At 35.2% G+C, this 21938-nt stretch overlaps 1 protein-coding gene across 2 annotated transcripts in view; it reads right to left on the bottom strand.

Moving 5' to 3' along the window:
• ANKS1B (ankyrin repeat and sterile alpha motif domain containing 1B) overlaps positions 1–21938 on the bottom strand; it is a 441596-nt gene that overhangs the window by 391872 nt on the left and 27786 nt on the right. For both annotated transcript variants that reach the window (XM_074144245.1, XM_074144246.1), the window contains exon 2: positions 568–648. In XM_074144245.1, the coding sequence (XP_074000346.1) occupies positions 568–648 (81 nt within the window). The remainder of the gene's footprint in view (positions 1–567; positions 649–21938) is intronic.

The following is a 21938-nucleotide window of genomic DNA, read 5'->3' as shown; positions in this document are numbered from 1 at the left end:
TTGTTGAGACATGCACTTGGTAACTTGGATGGACAGCAGGAAGGGAAAAGCTACAAGGTCCCATACAAGGTAATAGCCAGTTTTTTTCCGCTTTCAAGTGTATAACTACTGAATATTCTTTTCATGCTTTTACTTTGATAATGATTAATCTATACCGTACTTTTGTTCCACAACATTGTTTCCTTAAAAATTCAATGTGCTATACATTTGTACATACACACACAAGTATATTACAAAATTTTCTGTTGTAACTTCCCACTAGCTAAAAAGCATTAGAGCCCCCACTAGCAATAACAATTATAAATTCACTCAAAATCAAGGAAGAATTTGGAATAACCAGTATAGAATCAATAAATTCTAAAGTGTTTTTCCTATTTTTTATTACTACATGCTAATATTACTGACAGTGTCAAAAATTCTTACATTAACGTATCCCATGGGAAATAAGATGATTTTAGTAAGACAGGGTTTGTCAACTTTCTGTGAAAATCTCTGCACTATGCTACATATTTTTAAGTTACACAGTTAAATGCCATTCTACATAAAAACTAAACATGAGGCACTTACTTGTGTCCATTTAAAGCTGCATGATGTAAAGCAGTATAACCTGAACTGTCTGTGCAGTTTATATTTGGTCCTCGCCAGATGCTGCAAATAAAGCACAATTGTAAAGTTATTTTTTTGGTTTGGCAAGTACAGAAATGTCAGAAATTTGATGTATAAATAATGTAAAGATCACTGCAACAAGTGTGATTAAACTTTAAGAGGCAAACTACCTTGAAAAGAACTTAAAATGTCATGTTGATATCAATATAATTTATTATAATAATTTAAACATTCATCTTTATAGCAGTTATGAACTTTATGTAGGGCAGTCACAAAGACTAATAACTGTTCTGTCATTTCAATTAGATCTGTTCTTCCAGTATGACTGTGGTAATTACACCGAGGTCATAATCTGATTTTGCATTACTTTTTTCACAAGTATATATTCATTGACTTTAGGTCAGTTAGTCCAGATTCATACAAACATAAGATTAGTGAAATCAAATCATCCTCTAGAGAGATGGTTAATTTATTCTTTTACTTGGCCTGATATTTTAGCTCCCATTTTAACCAATTACATTTTTAAATAAATTACATATATATATATTAAAAAAATTAATAAATGGTGTTTCCTTTTTTTTGTTATCTTGCTGTATTTTCCAGATCTTATTTTACAGTCAGCTTTATTATATGTCCCATGTAACCAGTTTCACAATCTGTTATGCACCATTCACAAAACAGTAGAGGAGATTTTTTATTTCAAAGTAGAAAAAATGTGACTGCTACTCGAACAAAAATAAAAAAAAAAACAAATAAAACCCAAACAAACAAACGAAAACCCCAAAACAAAACAACGCACCAAAGCCTAGAAACTGGGTACCAGATGCGTATTGACTACCTGCAGGTTTTTTACCTGCTAACTGACTACCTGCTACTGACTTACCTGCTAACTGACTACATTTGAAGCTGACTGTATCCTTTTTGGAAGCAATTTTCTACCTATTTTTCTTATTCTGTAACACAGTTTTCAGTCATTAGTATTACAACTTCTAGGACACAAGAGTATGAGTCCTGAATTACAGTCTGTTTTCTTCAGCTTCTCATACAGGGTTAAACAGTCGTTGACAAGTAATATTTTCCCTTCACTTCATACCTTGGAATCAAGTGCTGCAGTTTAAAGAAAATAATCTGAAGCTAATAGTAAAAAGAGTTTTTCATACTTACATTTTTCATGATCTACATCAATAAAATGACAAGTTATGATTAACATATGCTTTTGAAGAATTCTTTACCACTGAATCTGTTTTTATTACCAATGGAATACTGGTGTTTCAGACTGGTCTTTTTTACATTGTGTGTGTTTGAATGATTAATTAGCTCATAAATTTAAACAGTTGTTTTTCCATAAGTAATACTGCATGCATACAGAATTATTTCTGTGACACATTGTGTTCTGCAGTGTGCGTGATTCTACGTAGTGCTGGGTACCTCACCTCTCCCTGCAATTTAATTTCTTGGAAGAACAGGACTGAAATATTTTCTTGGGTGCAAAGAAGCAAAAAATTAAGTTTGTGGGTTTTTTTTAATCTGCTCAGAAGTCTACAGATGTTCTTTTCTACAGATGGCAACTTCCAGCTGTGAAAGTCACTCTAATCTTTCCAATTAAAAGAAATTCTTTTAACTTCGTGAATGACAGGTTTTCCATAATAAACAGATGTTATTTATATGGCAAAGACAGGCTGTCCTTATCTATTGGAAAGAAAGTCCTTATCTATCTATATTTTATAAACTCTTTTGTACTTTTGCATAATACTTTATTAGTCATTTTCTTATTTATTTGGTTCTACTTTCTTTTGATTTGTACCAGCTTACAGGAGAATGAAGCAGAAAAAATGAAAGTGGTATAGAAAGTCATATTTTAAATATTAAAATAAATATATAAATGACCAGAGTATTAATATACTTGGTTTTGCTTGCTTTGGTTTACAGTTGATAGGATTTGCCTTTTGGTTGTTTTTTCAAATTGCAAGGGATCCATGAATTCATGTATTATTCATGATGCACTAGGCTTTTAAAAAAACAAAACAAAACAAAACAAAACAAAAACCAACAAGCCCACTCGCCTCCCCCCCCCCAAAAAAAAATAATCCAAAAAACTAGTTCTTTCCTCCCCTAATTTTCTCCTTTAATACAAACACTCTTTAATGCATTGTTGTACTTCCTGACTCTGGTCTTAGGAAATATTTTTCAACTGAAACTATACTGAATTATTTAATTTTTTTTGAAAACTGAAAGTTTATTAATGAGGATATAAATGCACCTGTGTGAAGCTTCAGGTTGGGAGACAAAGAGCGATTGATGACTCAGATGAGTCAGGATGGAGAGACTAATCACTCTCAGCTCCCAAACAGTACAGAAAGACATGCTCAAAATCAGAACTTGGTTATCAAACTAAAGAACACAGGATACATGAGCAGGACTTGGCTGCAGGCATCTTTTTTCCCTTGGGCCAGTGCAGAAATTCCTTCCTAGGAGGTCTTGCATTGCTACAGTATTGCAACATTATTTTCTACAAAATGAATGCAGGTTCATTATATACACTGGCTGTTTATGCTTTAATAACGGACAACCAAATTTAAATTGGGTACTCTGCAAATAGATATTCCTATGTTCTAAAACTCCCAGCTGTGGTCAACAGTTCATCTAAAGCTCTTCTCTTGTAATCAGAATACACAAATGCAAAAGTATAGTGGTATATCAGCACCGTAAAAAAAGCATCTAATTTCATGGAAAAGTAGGGTGGGGAAAAAGAAAAAGCCTAGGTAGCCCTTCTTTGGCATCATAAACACATACAATATATAAGCAATTATCAAACATATTTATTTATCTGCATCCTAAAATACTTTAATAGTTACTGTGAAAGCAACACTAAGGAGAATTTGGAACAAAACAAATTACCATTCAAACTCCAGAAAAGATTTTGAAAAAAGATCAGAAGCTCTTTAGATTACTGTTAATGTCGACCTGTTAATATTGACATGTTATCAAAAACATGTTTCTGCTAATTCTTCAATGAAGCCAATAATCACGTTTCTTAATTTTACGTACATAAGTAGGTTAGGATTTTTTTTCCTATATACATCAGTAAATTAGGAAAATCTATCACTTAATTAATTATAAGAAAGTAACTGAATCTAATTTTTGTGCAAAAAAACAGTTTTCAGTCAATGATGAATTAAAACTCAAAATTACGACATGATCATCAATTAGTTTTTTCCATTATCACTCAGCAAAGTGAAGCACAAAGAAATTGTTCTTTTATGTTATTTAAGATATTGCCAAAAGCAGAAAGACCTTCTTATTACAGTTTGCTCTCACTGTGGACAAAGGATATTGACCTTTTGAACTCATGTCAAATACTAATTGGAAATACACTTTACTTGGTAATAAAATTAACAATTTTCTTTTTTATGAGCTGAAGATAATTACATATAAAGAATAGCATTTCAAAAGTGATATGAAAATGACAGACTAAAAAAAAGGATGGTTAGTTGATTGATTTATTTTGCTATGCTTTTTGCTATATGCAAAAAAATAATTGTGAAGTGGCTGTTGTTATACACATATGAACACAAAAGCAAGGAAATTAGAAGTTAAGTAAGCCAATCTTCATCACACTGGCACACTCCCTGTCAACAGTACAACAACCATGCATACATGCACAGAATGTCCATCACAACTTTAAATGTTTCCACTGTGTTTCCCATCTCTACATAAATTTTCATTATATTAATTCATTATTTAATTATTTTTTCATTATTATTTAATTATCCATGCTCTAATATTTATGCTTTTTATATGGTAGTTTTGCCACAGGGAAAAGAAAATATTGTGGTAAAACAATGATAAGAGTCTTTAAAAGCCATAGAAATCTGCCTGATGACATCAGTCTGTCTGCCCATTGGTTTCACTTAAACCTTATCTGACAACTGACTGGTAACTCTCTTTGGAATTTATTTCTTCTCTGAAAAGAAGCAGCAAGGAAGAGGACAACACTGTCTGGATGGAATCAGTTCCTCCAGAGGAGATGGACAGAGCATGGTGTTTATGCCTGCATATTTTAGGGTGTAAACCCTATTGAAGGCTGAGAGGTTTAGCATGTGACTAGTTCTCACCCCTCCCACTCTTCTCCCCACCTTCATTCCCAGGTCTTCAATATCTTTGGAAGCTCTTTCTAGAGACCCCCTGGCTCTTCAGGACTATAGAAGCAGTGAATCTCATCTTGCAGGTTAGTTTTAATAGTGGGAAATCCTAAACTGCATCCTGCTCCTATTGATATTAGTGGCAAACACAAAGCAGCTCAGATAAATCTGGTTTCCTAATTGTTCCTGTGTTCCATATAATAAATATGTATTACAGGAATTTCTGTTGTTCTGAGCCAAAATCTTCCAAAATTTCCACATTTATTGTTGTTAACCTGACAGGAACACATTGCATAAAGTTATTAGAGCACATACCCAGGTTCCTATATTCATTAGTCCCTGCCTACATTCATTCACATTTTCAGTCATGTAAATTGAGCTTATACAAAATATATGGACAATTTTACAGAGCATTTTTGAAAATGCAAACTTTTACACAATAATATGTATCATCAGTTATTCAGACAAAAAATAATAATGTTAGTTATTGTGAACAGCAGCAAAATATCTCCCATTCTCTATTTTATGCACAAATAAATCAAATTGACAACAATGTTGCTCTAACCCGTTAAAATTAATGTTACTTATCAAATATAGAAGTGTTTCATTTTAGTAAATGTGGTATTTTTTTCTTTCTACAGAGTCCTCTGATGGATTCCAGTATTACATAAGATATCCTGTAAAAAGAATTTATGTCTTTTTCATGTATGGTTTTACCTATTATTTACACTACTTTGCTGAACTTGAGATACATTTTCAAATTACTTCAAGGAAAGTAATTTCAAATATTTGCCTTTAGTGACAGTGGGAAAAAACCTTTTTAGAAAGTCACATTTTAAAGCACAATAAATAATTAATAGATAATAAGGTACTTAAAAGTTGTACATGGAAAAACAACATAAAGAAATGCACTCTTTTTGAGCAAGTGCAGCTATAGGTCTTAAATTGACAAAAATAGATGATGTCTTGAGTAAGGCTATGAGATCTTTTCAGTATTAAAACAGCTGTTGCACGTAGCAACTGAGACTTAAAAATTCAAAATGAAAATAATCACAATAAAACAGAATATTTTTCTCTTTAAATTTAAAAAGGAGTAGGACAGAGGAATTATCCATTCAATTAAAAGTAACTATATTTTTAAAGCTTATTGTATATATAATTCCAACTATTTATTTAAGTGCTTTTGTTCTATCAGTGTGAAATGTGACTCAAAAACATTTCATTTTTGAATGTGTGGAATGTTCTTATCTTGTTTTGATTCCTGCTGTTTAGTTGTCTCAGTATAAATAATACAACAAAATTTGTGGTCCACCAATTCATGTGATGAGGTATGTTATTCAAGTTTAGGCTCTAAAGCAGTTTATTCCACTTGTCTTCTTTAACCTTGATTTGTTCACAGTCTTGGCCATAAATACTGTAGGTCTGGAAAATGGGGAAACTTCACCAAATTGTGATTTTACTTCCATGTTGATTCTGTTCAATTGGTAACTGATTTCTATTTAATATGAAATATTGAATATGGAAAATATTATGAGTTTGATTATAGATTATACAACATTTACTTACCACTATACTTAGAGTGGCTCTTATACAAGGAGGAGACAAGTCTACACAGTGGTCTGATAATGAGGTAGAGTTATGTACAATAAACTACTTTCTCCTTCAACAGCTTATGCAAAATTTTATCTATCTCATTGAGAAACTGAGAGTCCACATATCTAGGGACTGTTACCTTGAAGTCTCCTAATAGCTGGATCTCATGAATGAATTTCATTGCAAGTATGCACTGCCCGTGATTAAAACAGAGAAGATAACAACCATAGGCTGTTGTTCCTCTTTATAGGTGTATGATAAGGTTAATCCAACAAATCTTATTTCAGCAAAAGGCCAGGGTTTTACAAGATTGTTACTTGTACAAGATCTACAGGTGTGACCTTCATTCCATAAGTCTAAGATTTATCATGGAACATGAAATTACTATTGGAATGGAGTGCAGACAATAATTAAAGGTAGATCCAGCCTCCACCTTTCTTTGGCAGTGAAGATTTCCAGAAGTAAAGAAAATTCTCCCCTGCAGCATATGTGTAAATGCAAAGATTCTGCCCAGATATCTACATTCCCTTCCTGCAAGGAATTATGCACTTCAAGTTAGAAACTTGGAGAACAAGTTGGGATAAGCTAAGAAAGGAGCATATAGAGAGCCATTTGATTCTTTTTTAGGGAGATATAGTAGACATCCATAAAAAATATTACTGGGATGCCTTTCTGTGATTCCATGTCTCAGAGGAAGGTGGAGAAGGGTTTCTTCATCCCAGATGTTGTAGAAGCCTCCAGCATACATATAACCCCTTTTGAATGTTAACTGGGAACAGAAATGTGAAGACAAATTAGAAAAAGAAGACGCATTCAGTCCCATCTAGCCTAAGGCATGAGCATTGATAGCTACTTAATAATGCTCAACGTCACAGAACATTCCCCCTGTATCTGTTGTGACTGAATTCAGAATTTGGTTTTACTTTTGAAATCCTGTCTAAGGAATGATATGTGCAGTAACTGTAATATTCATAAAGATGGATATCAAGCAGTACAAAAGGAGAAAAAATTCATCATCTCACATTATTATGAATTTAGCACTACTGTTATGTTTATCTTCTATGGATCATGCTTCTTTCCTCCATGAAAAGCTACAACAGTTGGTTAGGAAAAGATCTTTTTCCAAATATACAAACAGCAGGATCAGCACCTAAAGTGTATGGAAGTGAAAAGGGTAATTTAAAAAAGCATGTAAAACAAAGGTATCGTGTCCAACAATGTAAGACTCAAAACCCAGTATCTTACCTGTAATCACTGTTTTTCAAATTTTGTGAAATATCACTGCTAAATGAACACTGATAGACCAAACAATACATCTGCCCAGACTAAAATTTGGAGTAGGGTGGCAGCATTTAAAAGTATATAAATAACCTTAATGCCAAATAGATAATCTAGGATACTTGCCCATTACCATTCTTGCTGATACTAACTATATTTCTGATTGGAGAAGTATGAGGCTAGTACGGTCATTAATCCAATCTGGCATCCACACTGTCTCCAGTGGAAAGAACTAAAAGGCCGATTATAAATGATAGAAGTTCAGTCTGTGGCTAAGGAAAGGCAGAATCCCAGACACAGACACACAAAAGTCTTGGATATCCAGAATCCATGATGAGTCTCACAGAGTCAATGTGGCCTTATCCTTTGAATAACCTTAGGACAACAGAAGAATAGCAATTGGAGGAAATAGAAAAGGTCTTATAAATAAATGCATATTTTTATAGAGTTAGGACTTGAGAAGCAACTCTGAAGAAACTTCTGAGGTTAGAAATTACAGAACCTGTATATGAGGACATCGTGATTGTGAAGTACCCAAAACCAGGCCAAAACAGTACGGAGAAAGATAGAAACTATACGAAATTTCATACATGTGAGTGTTAGGTTATGTGGATAAACAGCTTCCGTGTACATCCACAAAGGGTCTGAAAGAGACAACACGAGGTGGGAGAACTGAGTAAAACCCTGGCCCAGCTGCTCGCAAGCTCATCACAGAAGAGCCATCAGTGCATTAAAGGCCCATCTCTACAAATCCAGCAGAGCACAGCAGCACAACAGCAGGCAGTAATCCAAACTATGGACTCAGAGAAAGGGCACCCTGTTGGGCCCCTCCCAGGGCTGTCCTCAGAGAGTCTCCACCCCATTGTCCAGGGGTGACACTCATCAAGATGAGGAAATGGAGCACATTTCAGACTAAGAGAGGTTTCTGTCTAGGGGCATGGGACACATGGGATTGAGCAAGACTTCTTATGGGATGTTTAGTGGAGGAATGAAAGGCAGGGAAAAAGATGGATTCAGGTGATTTGAGGAGGAACAAGTGTGAGAAAATAGAGGGGTAGGGGGAAAAAAAGGGACAATCACATGTATATATTTGGCTCTACAGTATAGTTGTCTGGCCATGCCCTGCATTCAATCTCATTAAATTCCATTTCTATTTCCCTGGGTGAGGGACTCTATTCTGTATTCTGTGTCCATGTGTGTATATGAGGTTCCAACTGCCAGCAACAGGGTCAGATGATGGGTTAGTGAGCCCATGTTTGTGTTGCCCAAAAGTGGAGCAAATGAGAGTTTGGGTACCGGAAACTGGAGTGGGACCAAGGATTAGAGAGCCTGTGTCCCTACGGAGCCTGCAACTGTAGGGAGTGTGAGTATGCAAGAGTGTGTGATTGCTAGTGAAGATCAGGCATGACAAGTCAGCAAGGAGGTGAATTAGCCTGGAATCCAGTTGTGTGTCTGCATGTCTCCGAGGTTGAGACAATGCAAGGAGCTGGCTGTCAGATGAGACCAGGCTGAAAGTTAAATTTTACAGACCAAAAGATGAGCAGTAGGCTTCTGTGGAAGCCACAAAAAGTATTTTTGAGGTTTTTTTGCCAACTTTAAACATCTGTATTAAAAATACTAGAGAAATAAGTGGTCTTGTACAGCAGACTTAGGCCACTGGGAATTGTGTTCTAGGAGTGCAGATTAGACAGTCTGTGCATGTGTAAGTACATGCAAATTTAGATACATTCAGTTTGGGAAAAAATCTACCTAGAAAAAAGTGTTGGGGATAAGTCAGTCTCTCCAGTTAAGTACTAAGTATAGTAAAAACTAAATAAACTAAACCTGAACAGAAGTCATGTGAACTAGTTTAACTGAACTAGAACTCATCTTACTTGAAGTTGGAATCAATTTCATTTGAAGGTATATAATTTTATTCTGATAGAGTTAACAGTTATAGCAATTTAAATGTTATAAAAATCAGGTAATATGTAAAAACATAAAGGAGAAATACTTTGACTTCTTGTTAATGTCACGCAAAGGAACATGCAATAAATTAGTCATGTTTTATTAAAAGAAGGTCATATATAAAAGGTGACACTGCATTTGACCTTTATCTAACCAGCTTGGCTCCATCATTCTTTATGGACTACTCATCTGGAAGTACACTCGCTGGGTATACTGCATAATACTGTGGCTATATTCAGAGAGCAGTATGTTCCTGACTGATACTGGTTAGTTTTGCCTTATCCTTGCAGTCAAGACCAATTTGCCTGGAGTGACTATAAGAGAGAAAGCCTTCATCAGTTATGACAGCAGGGTTCCTCTGTATTCCAGTTGTCTATAGGGACAAACTGGGATTTTGCTTAGTTCATAGTGAACCTTAGTAACTCCAGCTTGTCAATGATGAGTCAGATCCTTGGATCCACTCCAGAGTTCTGTCCTTGAGAATCCAGTCATCCTGATAGGAAAAAATGTTAACTTTTATTTGGCATCATCCTGCACAAGAACACTGTGCAAACAGCTACTAACTAAATTATGAGAATACTCAGTCCAAAACCAGATCAGCAGACAGTATCTTTAATAAGTAAAATTTAAGCAATGTGAACCATGTTTTAAAACTGCTGTAAATGATATCTCCTGCTATGATCTTATGTGATCCGAGCAATCTCAAGGGATGCCGTATGACTAATGCTGGCAACTCCACACCCTGTGTATCACGAGTTTGGGCTCCCTACATATGTGAGGTAGATGGCTTCTACACATTTATTATGAATCACACCTATAGGCTTTGCATAAGATATATAGATCGATCAAGATCAACCAGAAACACGGCTCCACAGTGTTGGATAAAACTAGGTCATACAACAGAGAAAGAAAAACAATCAGATATACTTGACTATATCTTTTTTCAGGATATTTATAATACTTATATACATATGTATATACACGTGTATATACACATATTCAACTCCCCTTATAAATAAATGTTGGGTTCTTTCAACTCTTCCCAGACAACAGCTATTTAGAGAAATTATACAAACAATCATTATTTTTCTGTAAGCACAACAATGAAAGTGGATCTTCTGAGGGGTTTTGAAAGCCCTTGCATACCTCGTGATTGTAAGATACACTTACATGAATATTCCTATGAACACTGAATTATAGTATATATCATCGGTATTTTGTTTGGAAGAACAGAACACATTCTCAGATAGCAGATAGACCACTCCGACTTCCTCTTTTGTAAAAATCAGATGACACTAAAATCCAAGAAAACACTAATACTTCTCATCTCAGAAACAAAATTAATCAAATTCCCTTAGCTATTCTTCTTCTTAATGCAACTGACCTTGAATCTTTAGTAAGAAAAGTTATAAAGGTTTTTCCCAGAATATATTTTTGGAGGTCCAACATAGTATTCCCATCCATCATAAATTCCTCATGGTTGCAATTTTAAACACATTCTTATCAGGGACAGGCAAAGTCAATATTTATTATAAAAGGAGATTTAAAAACTTCTAAATGATTAATTATGCATCCTGGAACACTTAATGATACTTGTTTAAGTGGAATAAAAATTTCTGAAGCTCTGGCACTGGAAGCAGCACTGGGAAGAGTGACAATATATAACAAGAATTCTTGAAATACGGATGCTGTTAGAACTATGACCTCATTCCAGAATTTAAGATTGTTCATCCTAGAAATCAACCAGAGATGAGATTCTTTGTTATAGATGTAGGACAGACAGAACAGAACTTGCTATCTATAGAGTTTGCAATTCAGCTAGCTTTAATACCTTTTTCTTCCTAATCTGGGTTTCCTCAAATGTAGAGTAATTCCATCAAACACCAGCAAAACAAATGTCAGAAAAAATACATAATTCCATTTCCTCTTGATTCTTGAAGGCCATCCCACACCTCATACTCAGTTTATGCTGAGATTTGCAATGGAGGTTCAGAAACCAACCTACAGTAGAGTCTCAATTCCTGCATCAGTGAAATCAATCACTAGCTATTTTGACACAAGAACGTAACAGACGTAAGAGTCTCACATCTTGTGTTTACACTCACATGGTACTACATCAACTATCCATATGATTTCCCATATTCTCAATCTGAAGCTTCCATATGTTAATCTCATAACAGCAGCAACATTGTCCAACCCTTTGGGACAACCTACTATAAATTTGACCTAAACTCAGAATAGTGAAAAAGTGCAGCTCCAGCAACTAACTTCCAAAATATGAATCCTGAGATATTAAGGCTCCTGGAGTCTATCAACAACCTATAACATACATACAACATATAGGCAATACTTGTGCTTTCTAGTAGAATACTTCCTCCATTACTCAGACTCCATAGCACTAAGCAGACAATGAGCAGGGCGAGAATATCAGAAGAATATCAGTACATTTTTGCAAGATACAAGGTAATTGAAAGGAACCTTGATAAAAATTAATTCAAAATAGTACTATAAACCCTTCTTATCCATACATAAAATATTAAACAATTTGAGTCTGTTCTCTGGAGTAACATAGTTTCAAAACAGAGGTCTTCGCTAGAATGCTAGCATTGAGTATCTGCTCTACCAAAGTGCTAACACTCATTCTTTCCAATAGCATTATATTAACATTGTTAACAAGAACATAACCTAGGAAAGATAAAGATAGATATGACAAATATATGATAGAAATAATAGTTACTGCACAGAAGAAAAAATAGCACCTGTTCAGATTACATCAATATTTCTTTTCTTTACTTCTTTTAACTGGATGAGCACAAATAAATAAGAAACTTGATTAGTGTGCAATTAGCTATTGCAGTAAGTACAACTGAGCAAAACCAATCCACTGATCACATTTTCTCAGAGGCTTAAACATTGCATTATAGAATGGTGGCTATATCAGACATACTGCATAACCTAAAATGCATTTGCCATATCCAATCTTTAACACATAGAGCTATTATAATGTGACATGTGTAAATGTTGTTAGCATAGTATAGAAAAACTGGTTAAGAAAAATATTGGATGAAACTGTGTTCTCCAATACAAAAACTACTAAACCAGGAAATGTTATTAACTAAGGACAGTTTGAGCATAAGTCCTCTATCCTATGCTCAAGGTAATCAGAATGGTAGGACAAAAAAAAGCTGTCCAACAATAAAAACACAGAATTAATGCCTTAATTTCTCCTCTCAGGAACATGTCCTGTCTGAAATAAATAATATCAAAGCAGAAGTGTGCTACTGAGCATGCATTTCATTTGCTGTGCTTTGCCAACAGAGGTCAGAATTACCTCAGGAGCATCCAAAGCATTAGTATGATCATGACTGGAATTACTTTATCAGCACAAATTTACTTTTGCAAAGACAAATAACATACTTTAAGTAGAGAGGCTAAAGTTTCACAATTTTACATATTACAAAGGTCTTTCAAAGCTTTTGGGTATGTAACCAGAATATCACCACTTAAAATTTCATGAATGTTGTTACTGAAATAATTACAAAGGTCATATCTATCACATCACCAACAAAATATTTGGTAAGACGTACTAGTAATCACTTGGATCAAAAAAATAATTCATCCAACATGATGCCTTTTATTGAACAAAATCATTTATGACACATAGCTTAGAAGGCAAAATGTAATTACAGTAAAAATATTCACTAAATCTGCAGTCTATTTGTGTTAGAATTCCCTATTCAAATACATTAGGAGTTATTGTTTTCTATTCCATTTAAAAGCCTTATGAAATGTAGAAATGAAATCCAAGACTAAGAGATCTAAATGACACAGAAGCTTCTACTATAAAGGAAGATCTGGCTGATGTTTGATGCTTCGAACAGCTTAAAAAGAACGAAGAACCTCATTTATGTCTAGATGTATCTAAAGTGAATGCTATGTTTCTTAATTCTACAAAAACAATTAAATACTAACAAAGAAACTAAACATTCTTTGTACCTCAAATAGTTCTACTGCGGCATGTTTTCTAGAAAATGAAGCAGCCATCTACTCTTAAGTATTGCAAGTGCACTGTTCAATTGCAGCCCTGTGGATCATGAACTTTTCAGCAATCTTAAAATAAAAATGCTAAATTTAGGGAAAAATATTTCAAGAATGTTAACTGAATAATCTTGTTATCTTTCTGCTCCTTAAAATAGAACTGATAGGATAATCCACAAAATCTGTTTTGGCAGATATCTTTATGTAAAATATATTATAAGACTTAACTATTACAAGATTAATATAATGTTCTTTCTGAACTTCCTCTTTGGTAAGAGATATCTGGAGAACCCAAATTTGGGTGTGAATATTCTTCCCAATACCACAGATTTTGAGAAACATCAGAGAAGTGATCCCAGTTGTACCATAAGACACCATGCAAAATTATTCATGCCAACTCTCTCTCCCTGTAATTTACTATTAGCACCATGGTACATGCAGGGCTCATGAAACAATTGCTATGATTTGTTGAGCTGTGTTTAAGGCAAATAGAGTTCCTAGCTCTTTATATAATACAGAAATAAAAGAACAATCCCAGACTAAATATCTTAGGTACTAACCTAAACGTAACATGTAAGGATATACTGGCCTACAACATAAAAAGGAAGTGATACAAAAAAAAAAGTGTTATGAAATGCACTTGTGAGATGACAGATTCCATCTTGCTTTCCTTTATGATATGTATAAACCATAGTTATTTTGTTGGTTTACATTAAAGGTCATTAAAGTTAGATTTGCAGAGAGGAAAGGATCCTTGTTTGTGAAATCTCTAGAAAGGTGCAGATTTTTAGAGAACGATGGAAATGGAAAGCCTGTGACATACATATGGGCTAGGTTCTCTTGAAGCTGTGTAGTAGTAACTGTTAAAAGAACCCAGATCCAAAAGCCCCTCAAAAACAGGCCCCTATTGAATTTACCTTATACTGCATTTATTTGAAATTTCAATTATCTTAAATCTTGGAAAGAAAGATCTTTTTCTATGTCTCATTTTAAGGGCACTTTCAACAAGTAGATTTGATTGTAGGTTCAATCTTGACAGTATAATTATTCTGTTAAATGAAGAAATAATCATTTCACCAGAGGGTGCACAATCTGATTTGAAGTAGTAACGAGAGGGACGTTTTCCTCCAAGTGCTGAAGCCTGACCAAAAAAATACTTGTAATACTTGGAATTATATGCAAAAACGTAAATATATATATATCTATCTCCTTCTAGTGGAATTAAATTTAAAAAGTGGCTGAGGCTTCACCCAGCAAAGTATTAAATTAAACCAAAACTTTGTTTGGTAAGCTTTCCTGAGTAGCTGGATACAGAGCACACAGCACGAACAACTATAGAAAAAGTGATTCATTCCTTAAATTGCCCTGCTCATGTAAGGCTTGACTATTTGCTGGTTCATGGCTGGTCTCCCTTGGTCCCACTATCGAGGCAAAGAACCTCATATAGGTGTGTCTGACATAGCTTAAGTTAGTGCAATTCCAGGAACATTTCTTTCCCAGGGGAGAGGCGGGAGGGTAATAAAGGGTAAATGTAGTCATTAGAATATCCATCTCTTCTGGATTTTCCAGGAGCTACCTGAAAAAAGAGCAAACTGATCTGAAAGAACTTGCTATCTTGAAAGGCATGAAAGGTCATCCCAGATTTATATGAAATACCTGCACTGATAATGCACTTACGATTCGAAAACAGATTGTACCAAAGCAGTACTCCTTTAATACTGGCAACTGAGACACTGAACTAATTGGGGTGCATTACCAGCATAAAGAATTGCCAGCCATGATCAAAATAATTCCATACAGACTTTGATCATGCCAGTTCGGAGTAGTCTGAATGCAAAGACAACGTGCAAACATTTTCAATAAACGAGTAATCAAACAAAGCTGAAAGGTTAATTTCTCCTTGAGCACAGAAACAGAATACTAGGATGCAGCTTATGACTGTAGAAATTTTAAAACTATACCAAATCTACAGCAAACAAAAACAGAAACAAAACTTTTGACCTATTTGTAGAACATAAAACTTTAACAGTTCAATAGCTGATGAAGGAATAGATTCTCATTACAGCGAAATACAAATTTTAGCCTGGTTGATCATAGAGTTCTGCCACATAGGAGACAAAAAATTAGTAACAAATCCAGGGCATGAAATCATTTCAGAATGTCTTTGGAGGCTTGTTTAAATGGCAAGATGAATTGTAGCCACCATGGTTACAAAATTCTTCACCTAAAGGTGAACTGATATTGGATTGTCTCTTTATGTTTGCAAACAGAAACTGTTCTTCTGATAGGCTTTCATATACCACCCAGTCGCTCTGAACAATCTAAAATCCATAAGAAATTTTCCAGACAATTAAAATGTACTTGGAAATGTACTTGTCATCCATGCAACAGAGATACAATTGTTTTAGTCCTTGGTGTACATTTTGATTTACAAAATGGTAGTAGGAAATCTGGGATGTAGAATTTTATTATATACGGTTGAGATTGAAGTATAGTCTGGATCATTAAAACTACCTGGCTCTGCTTAGCTCCCAGAAGTTATGTCATGGGTTGTATGCAGGCTGGGACTCTCCATTATGCCAGACTCTGACTGTCATGTCAGTTTGTTGTTACTTCCAGTTGGAACCATATAGGAACTTGGGCTGCACCAGCAATAGTAAATCAAATATGTTTGGAAGTATTTTCTGGCATTGCGGTCATACTGGCATAGAATGCTCCACACCTATACTACTCAAACCTTCCAAACAGGATAGTTGCATCCAGACTGTCTATCAGGCTCTAGGCCCATACTAATTCTTCAGCTGTGCCTGGTAGCTCATTCCTTGGAAGAATGCCACATGGCACACGTTCCAGGACCCAGAAATGTTCCCTGGCATGTTAAAGTTATATGTGGCCTCACATTCCTGTCATAGGTTTGGCAGAAGCCTGTCTCCCAAGAACAGCACTTCTCAGCTTAGAAGATGCAAGAGTAATACTGTCTGAGTTGGGATCCAGATAGATCTGATGAGCATCTGTCCACAGTTCATGCTTGTGCTTTATGCCTTTGATCCTCCCAGCAGTGGGCATAGAACGGAGGAGGAAGGAGTGGTAAACTGACCCCATCACCTTTTTTAGCCCTTTCCTGACTCCAGGATAGAGGGTAAGGGGAAGAAAAGTTATATACGTGAATATCCCAAACAATATACTGTTGATGGTAAGTCAACTTCTTTACTTATTTTCTCCTTCTTCACATGCACACTCATATTGATGGAAATTCCTAGCAGTGCATCCATAATTGCACAGTTTACCTGCAAGGTAGTCTAGCAGTCTCATTCTGGTATCAAGTTAAGAAAGGAATCTACCATGGACTCAGAGTGACCTTATTGCAGGAAAGGATTGTTAATGGCTACAGCAGCATGAATATCCTCAGCTTCTTAGGAGAAATAATACTTACACACACAAAAATCCCAAAAACAGTCTTTAGAAAACGGTTCAGGAAAGACAAGGTAGGCATAGACCTGAAAAATTCACTCATGAAAAATACCCAAATTTATATTCTATAGAGGAACAGGAGCTCTTGGAAAAAACTCTCATCCAAATTGTATGGGAGGAATCCAGAAGTGACTGGGTAGGAAAAAAGTCTAACTCCCACCAGCAGCAAATGAGTTGAAATTAAGGACAGCAAAGGCTTTACTAAACTGTCAGATTTATCACTTCTACTTTCCCAGTCATCACAAATCAAGGAGAAAGAAGCCTTCTTAGGGGAGAGGGACCTAGTTAAACACTGGAAATTTGGCCTACTTATCAGAGATAGTATTTCCTGTAATTAATTAGATGGTCCCTCCAGAAGGGAGAACAAGTCTGCGTCTTGTGAGAACAGGTCAAGGATGAAAGTGAGAGTTGGATATTCACACCCATGATGAAGGAGGTCCTGGAACTAGGCACTTCCGCAGTGCCAGCCTGTAATACTGTGTCTGAGAATCCCTGGAAGAAAAGGAAATGAAAGGAAAGTATACATCAGGGAATTTAATCAGAGGAATCAGAGACAGACATCCCAATGACTGACTACAGTTGAAGCAGGGCAGGGTACACTTTCTATTGATCTCTGAGACAAAAAGATTCACTTCTGGAAGGCTCAGGTCATAAGATTAAATTTTAGAATGTTGTCCTAAATCATCCACTCACAGTTCACAAGCCTAAAATAGGTCAAATTGTCTGATACTGTATTCAGAGCTTCTATGAATTCATAAGGCAAATATTACACTGGATGTACCAATCTGAAAGATTAACCAGCTCCTAATACAGGAGAAAGAATTTTAGATCTTCTTGTTTATGTATCACATTGTGGCAGTTCCACATGGAAGCTCCTGTATCTTTTGATTTGACAAACAAATATTTGGCATATACTTTGCATAGGATATTTGTATAGACATGAGTCTACCATGAATTCTACCATGAATACTAGGGAGTCTTTACTGCGAAGCTTAGTGGCATATCTAGGGAAGGAGAGAGACACAGGCAGAAATTGGGAATAAAAGAGCATCCTTTTATAGCCACTGAATGGGACATGCCACCATTATGGAAAATTTAAATCTTGCAGGAAAAATTATGGTCTAAATAGTCTTAAAGTGTTTTTCAGGGCCACAAGCAACCAAAGATCAAGTTTATAAAGTCTATGGATTCTGACAGGAAAGGTCATTAGATGACACCAGGTAGTTCAGCACAACCTGACAGAAATTTGAAGAGCTGTTGGAAGCTTTCTCTTTTTTGAAATTATGAGGAATGTAATGTTTAGGAACTCTTATAAGATTTCTGCATAGCCAGTCCAGTAAACTCTACTCAATAGGGTAGAGGAGATGCACACGAAGACTTATTACCTGTTCAAGAGAGCTACCTTTCCACGTCTAATCATCATAGTGAAGATAAAAAGACACTCCAGTCAACCTGAGAATGGGAAACTGTCACTGAGGACACTTGGAGTCATGAAGAGTCCAAACTGCAGGATTCTATACTGGAATTGATCATAATCAATTTTAAGTAAAAGGTATTTTCCACAGATAAATCACACTATGAAAAAAGGGATCTTACAAACCAAGAGATACAAACCACTCCTGTTGCTATAAACATAAAAGATCTTTGTATTTTATCATTTGAACTCTTCTTGAAGTTCAAAGTGGATCTTTTTTTTTTTTTTAAACTTGAAAGTAGCTGGTTTACTATTGGTTTCCTATGCAACAAAACGGGATTGATTTCTTGGCCACTTTTACCCAAAGCTGAAAGAAAATGGGAATGGTTCTGTACAATAATGGGTCTAGGTGGAGACACATAAGTGGATGTTTTAACCAATGCCAGTGATGTCCAGTACAAAGATATACAACAAAGTGCAGTCTCCCTATTCTAAACATAACTTCAATGAACTCAAAGTGAATTATATTATTATTTCTCCCTGTTTCTGGGGGAAAAAAAAAAAAAGTATTATAGCCTCTTAGTATGTTAGACATATAGCAGTATGTTATGCTTCAAACATTGTTGGCAGCTTGGCTATGCACAGAACCACAAGGGAATCCTATTCTGCAGTGAGCTTCCTCATGAAGCCAAACCACCAGGAAAGTTTGTAGCACAGGACAGCAGAGCAGTATTTTCCTGGAAAGGTGAGACAGAACCCTGACCACATGCACGAAAGAGCAACATTACAGAGATGAGCTCTCCTTGATATGGCGTTTTCCTTCTCCTGATACTGTTTAGATTGTGAGCTTTGTAATTAATGAGAGTTATCATTTATACAATCTAGGGGATCATCTAGTTAATATTATAATTCCCTGAAAAACTCCAATGTTAACATTTCTGGCATCAATAACTAGAAACTGGAAGTACTTGTACCTCTTTTTTTGCACACAGATGAGTGCTGTGACAGCACCATCAGGCTTAGCATTAAGAATGACTATGGGAAGTCCAGGATTCTTACTGCTTTTCTCCAGTATCCTCTACATGCTGCAACAACTCAGAATATCTGATAAGAGAAGATGAGTTCACTGCCCTGACCACCATGCACACTGGAAATATGTTCCTAAAGACCCCTGATTTCTTCTTCCCAGGCTGTGAAGAGTTCACAAAAGTGGTGTCACTACCTGGTTCCAATGAAAGGGATCTAGCAGAGAAAAAGGGTGGAAGCTTTTACAGTTCTTCCTTCTCTTCTGATGACTTGAAGCCCTAAGTACATAATGGTACAAACTAAAACACCTATAAAAAAACGAAATGCAATTAATGCTGTGTATTAGAAATTAAATATAATACAACAAAAAGGAAGAAAGAAATCAGATGTTCAAATGTTTAGAACTGAGCTCCTACTAGTTCAATCCTATAACTACAAGCATTAAAAGAACACGAAGACTTGCTAGCTGGCTGCACCATCTTCTTTACACATAGTGGATGTAATGAATTACAGACACTGCTGCTGAACGAGTTCTGATTTCAGCTGCATGGTCTTATGTGTGCAGAAATCAAGCATGGAGCAAAATTTAAGAATAATAATATTTTCAAGTGCTTAAGGGATGAGACAATGGAATACAAGTTAAGCCCTCATAGATGGGATTGGGTGTTGTCTGTGTAAGGAGAAAAGAGAAAGAAAAAGGATGCTAAGAAGAAAAGAATAATGATTCAAACCAACAGAAGGGAAAGAGGAGAAAAAGAAATTGCACAGGTCCTAATCAGTTACATAGAGTAACTGGTCAACCATATAATTACAAATAACAATAACTAAAGTTAATTATAGTATATAAAAGTCATATTCTTTTATTACCCTTTGTTTACACTTACTAGTGATGTGGTTCACTGTGAATTAAAAGAAGCACATAGTTGTGAACTTAGATGCTAACCCATGGATTTCAAATGAAATATAAAAGAAAAAAAATAATCCATATACATGCAATCCACAGTCAGAAACTACGTATCTCTTGGCACACTGTATAATGTAACGTTATTTAAAATTGAAATAATTTTAAATATAGTTATTGCTATAAGCAAAGACAGACGTCTACAAACACAGGATAAAATAATCTTCTAAATGCTACATACTGTGGAAGGTTTTGTAAATAAGAAGTATAGGCATATAGTATGATTATTCACTTCTTCCCAAGGCCATTTTCCTTCTTTGGAAATCATTTCCATACTCAGATATTGAGCTACATCAAGTAGAACTCATATTTGTAACATATCTGAGAAAAAAAGTTTCATATTCTCCAGAAGAAAACATGTGGATGTTATCCATATAAAGGTGCCATTTAAAATCTTACTATACTGAACTCAAACTAAGCTTTGAATGAATAAGATATACAAAAGTCAACACAGTTACTGTACAAATCATCATCAATATTTCAGCATTGTAAAGACAGCAATATAAAATTATTTTTTACTACAACATTTGGTACTATCCTATCAAACATAAATTATGCATAAAATATTTTGAAGTTGAATGAGTGAAGCTGCTTTGTCAATAATTTAGGCAATACAAGAACAGTAATTCCCCATGTATCAGTGCTTCCAACAGCACTTGGTTCTATTTTTATTGGTTCTACCGTTATTTCTTTTTTCTTGTAGTTAAGGTGAAAACATAAAATTATAAAATTTTTATATATATAAAAATTTATATATATATAAAAAAATAAAACAGTAAATTATAGTTGTGTAATTCATAAATAAAATGGTGAGGTTTTTTTTCCTGATAATTATTTTTATGTGAAGGGATAAAGTTTCTTGAAATAAAGGCATCTTCTCAGGACAAAAGAAATTAAAAGAAGAAGACTTTACAAAGTCCAAACCATTAGCATAATTATTTCCCAATCGTTACTGAGAGAAAAAAATTTGTTTGACTTCCAAAACTAAGGACTGGACTATCTTTCATAAGAGTAGAGGTTGAGACTGCTGGGACTGTTTAGGCTGGAGAAGGCTTGGGGAGGTCTTATCAATAAGTATCTGATAGAAGGGTGTAAAGAAGACAAAGCCAGACTCTGCTCAATGGAGCCCAGTGACAGGACAAGAGGCAATAGGCACAAACTTCAACACATGAAATTCCATCTGAAAATAAGAAAACACTTTTTTACTGTAAGGGTGGTTGAACACTAAAGTGGGAAGCCCCAAGAGGTTGTGGAGTCTCCGTCCCTGGAGATACTCAAAATCTCACTGGGCACGGCCCTGGGCAACCTGTTCTAGCTGACCACTGCAGATATCTCCAAAGCTGCCTTCCAACATTGACTGTTCTGTGATTCTATAAATTAATTTTACATGAAGATGTATTTTATACTTTTTTTATTACTAAGACATCTACCTCTTGATGTCGTGTATAAAAGTACACATAAT

Source organism: Numenius arquata, chromosome 2, assembly GCF_964106895.1.
Source record: "Numenius arquata chromosome 2, bNumArq3.hap1.1, whole genome shotgun sequence".
NCBI classification, from domain to species: Eukaryota; Metazoa; Chordata; class Aves; order Charadriiformes; family Scolopacidae; genus Numenius; species Numenius arquata.
The sequence above is the reverse complement of the archived record's forward strand: the minus strand, read 5'-3'. Positions and strand labels throughout refer to the sequence as shown.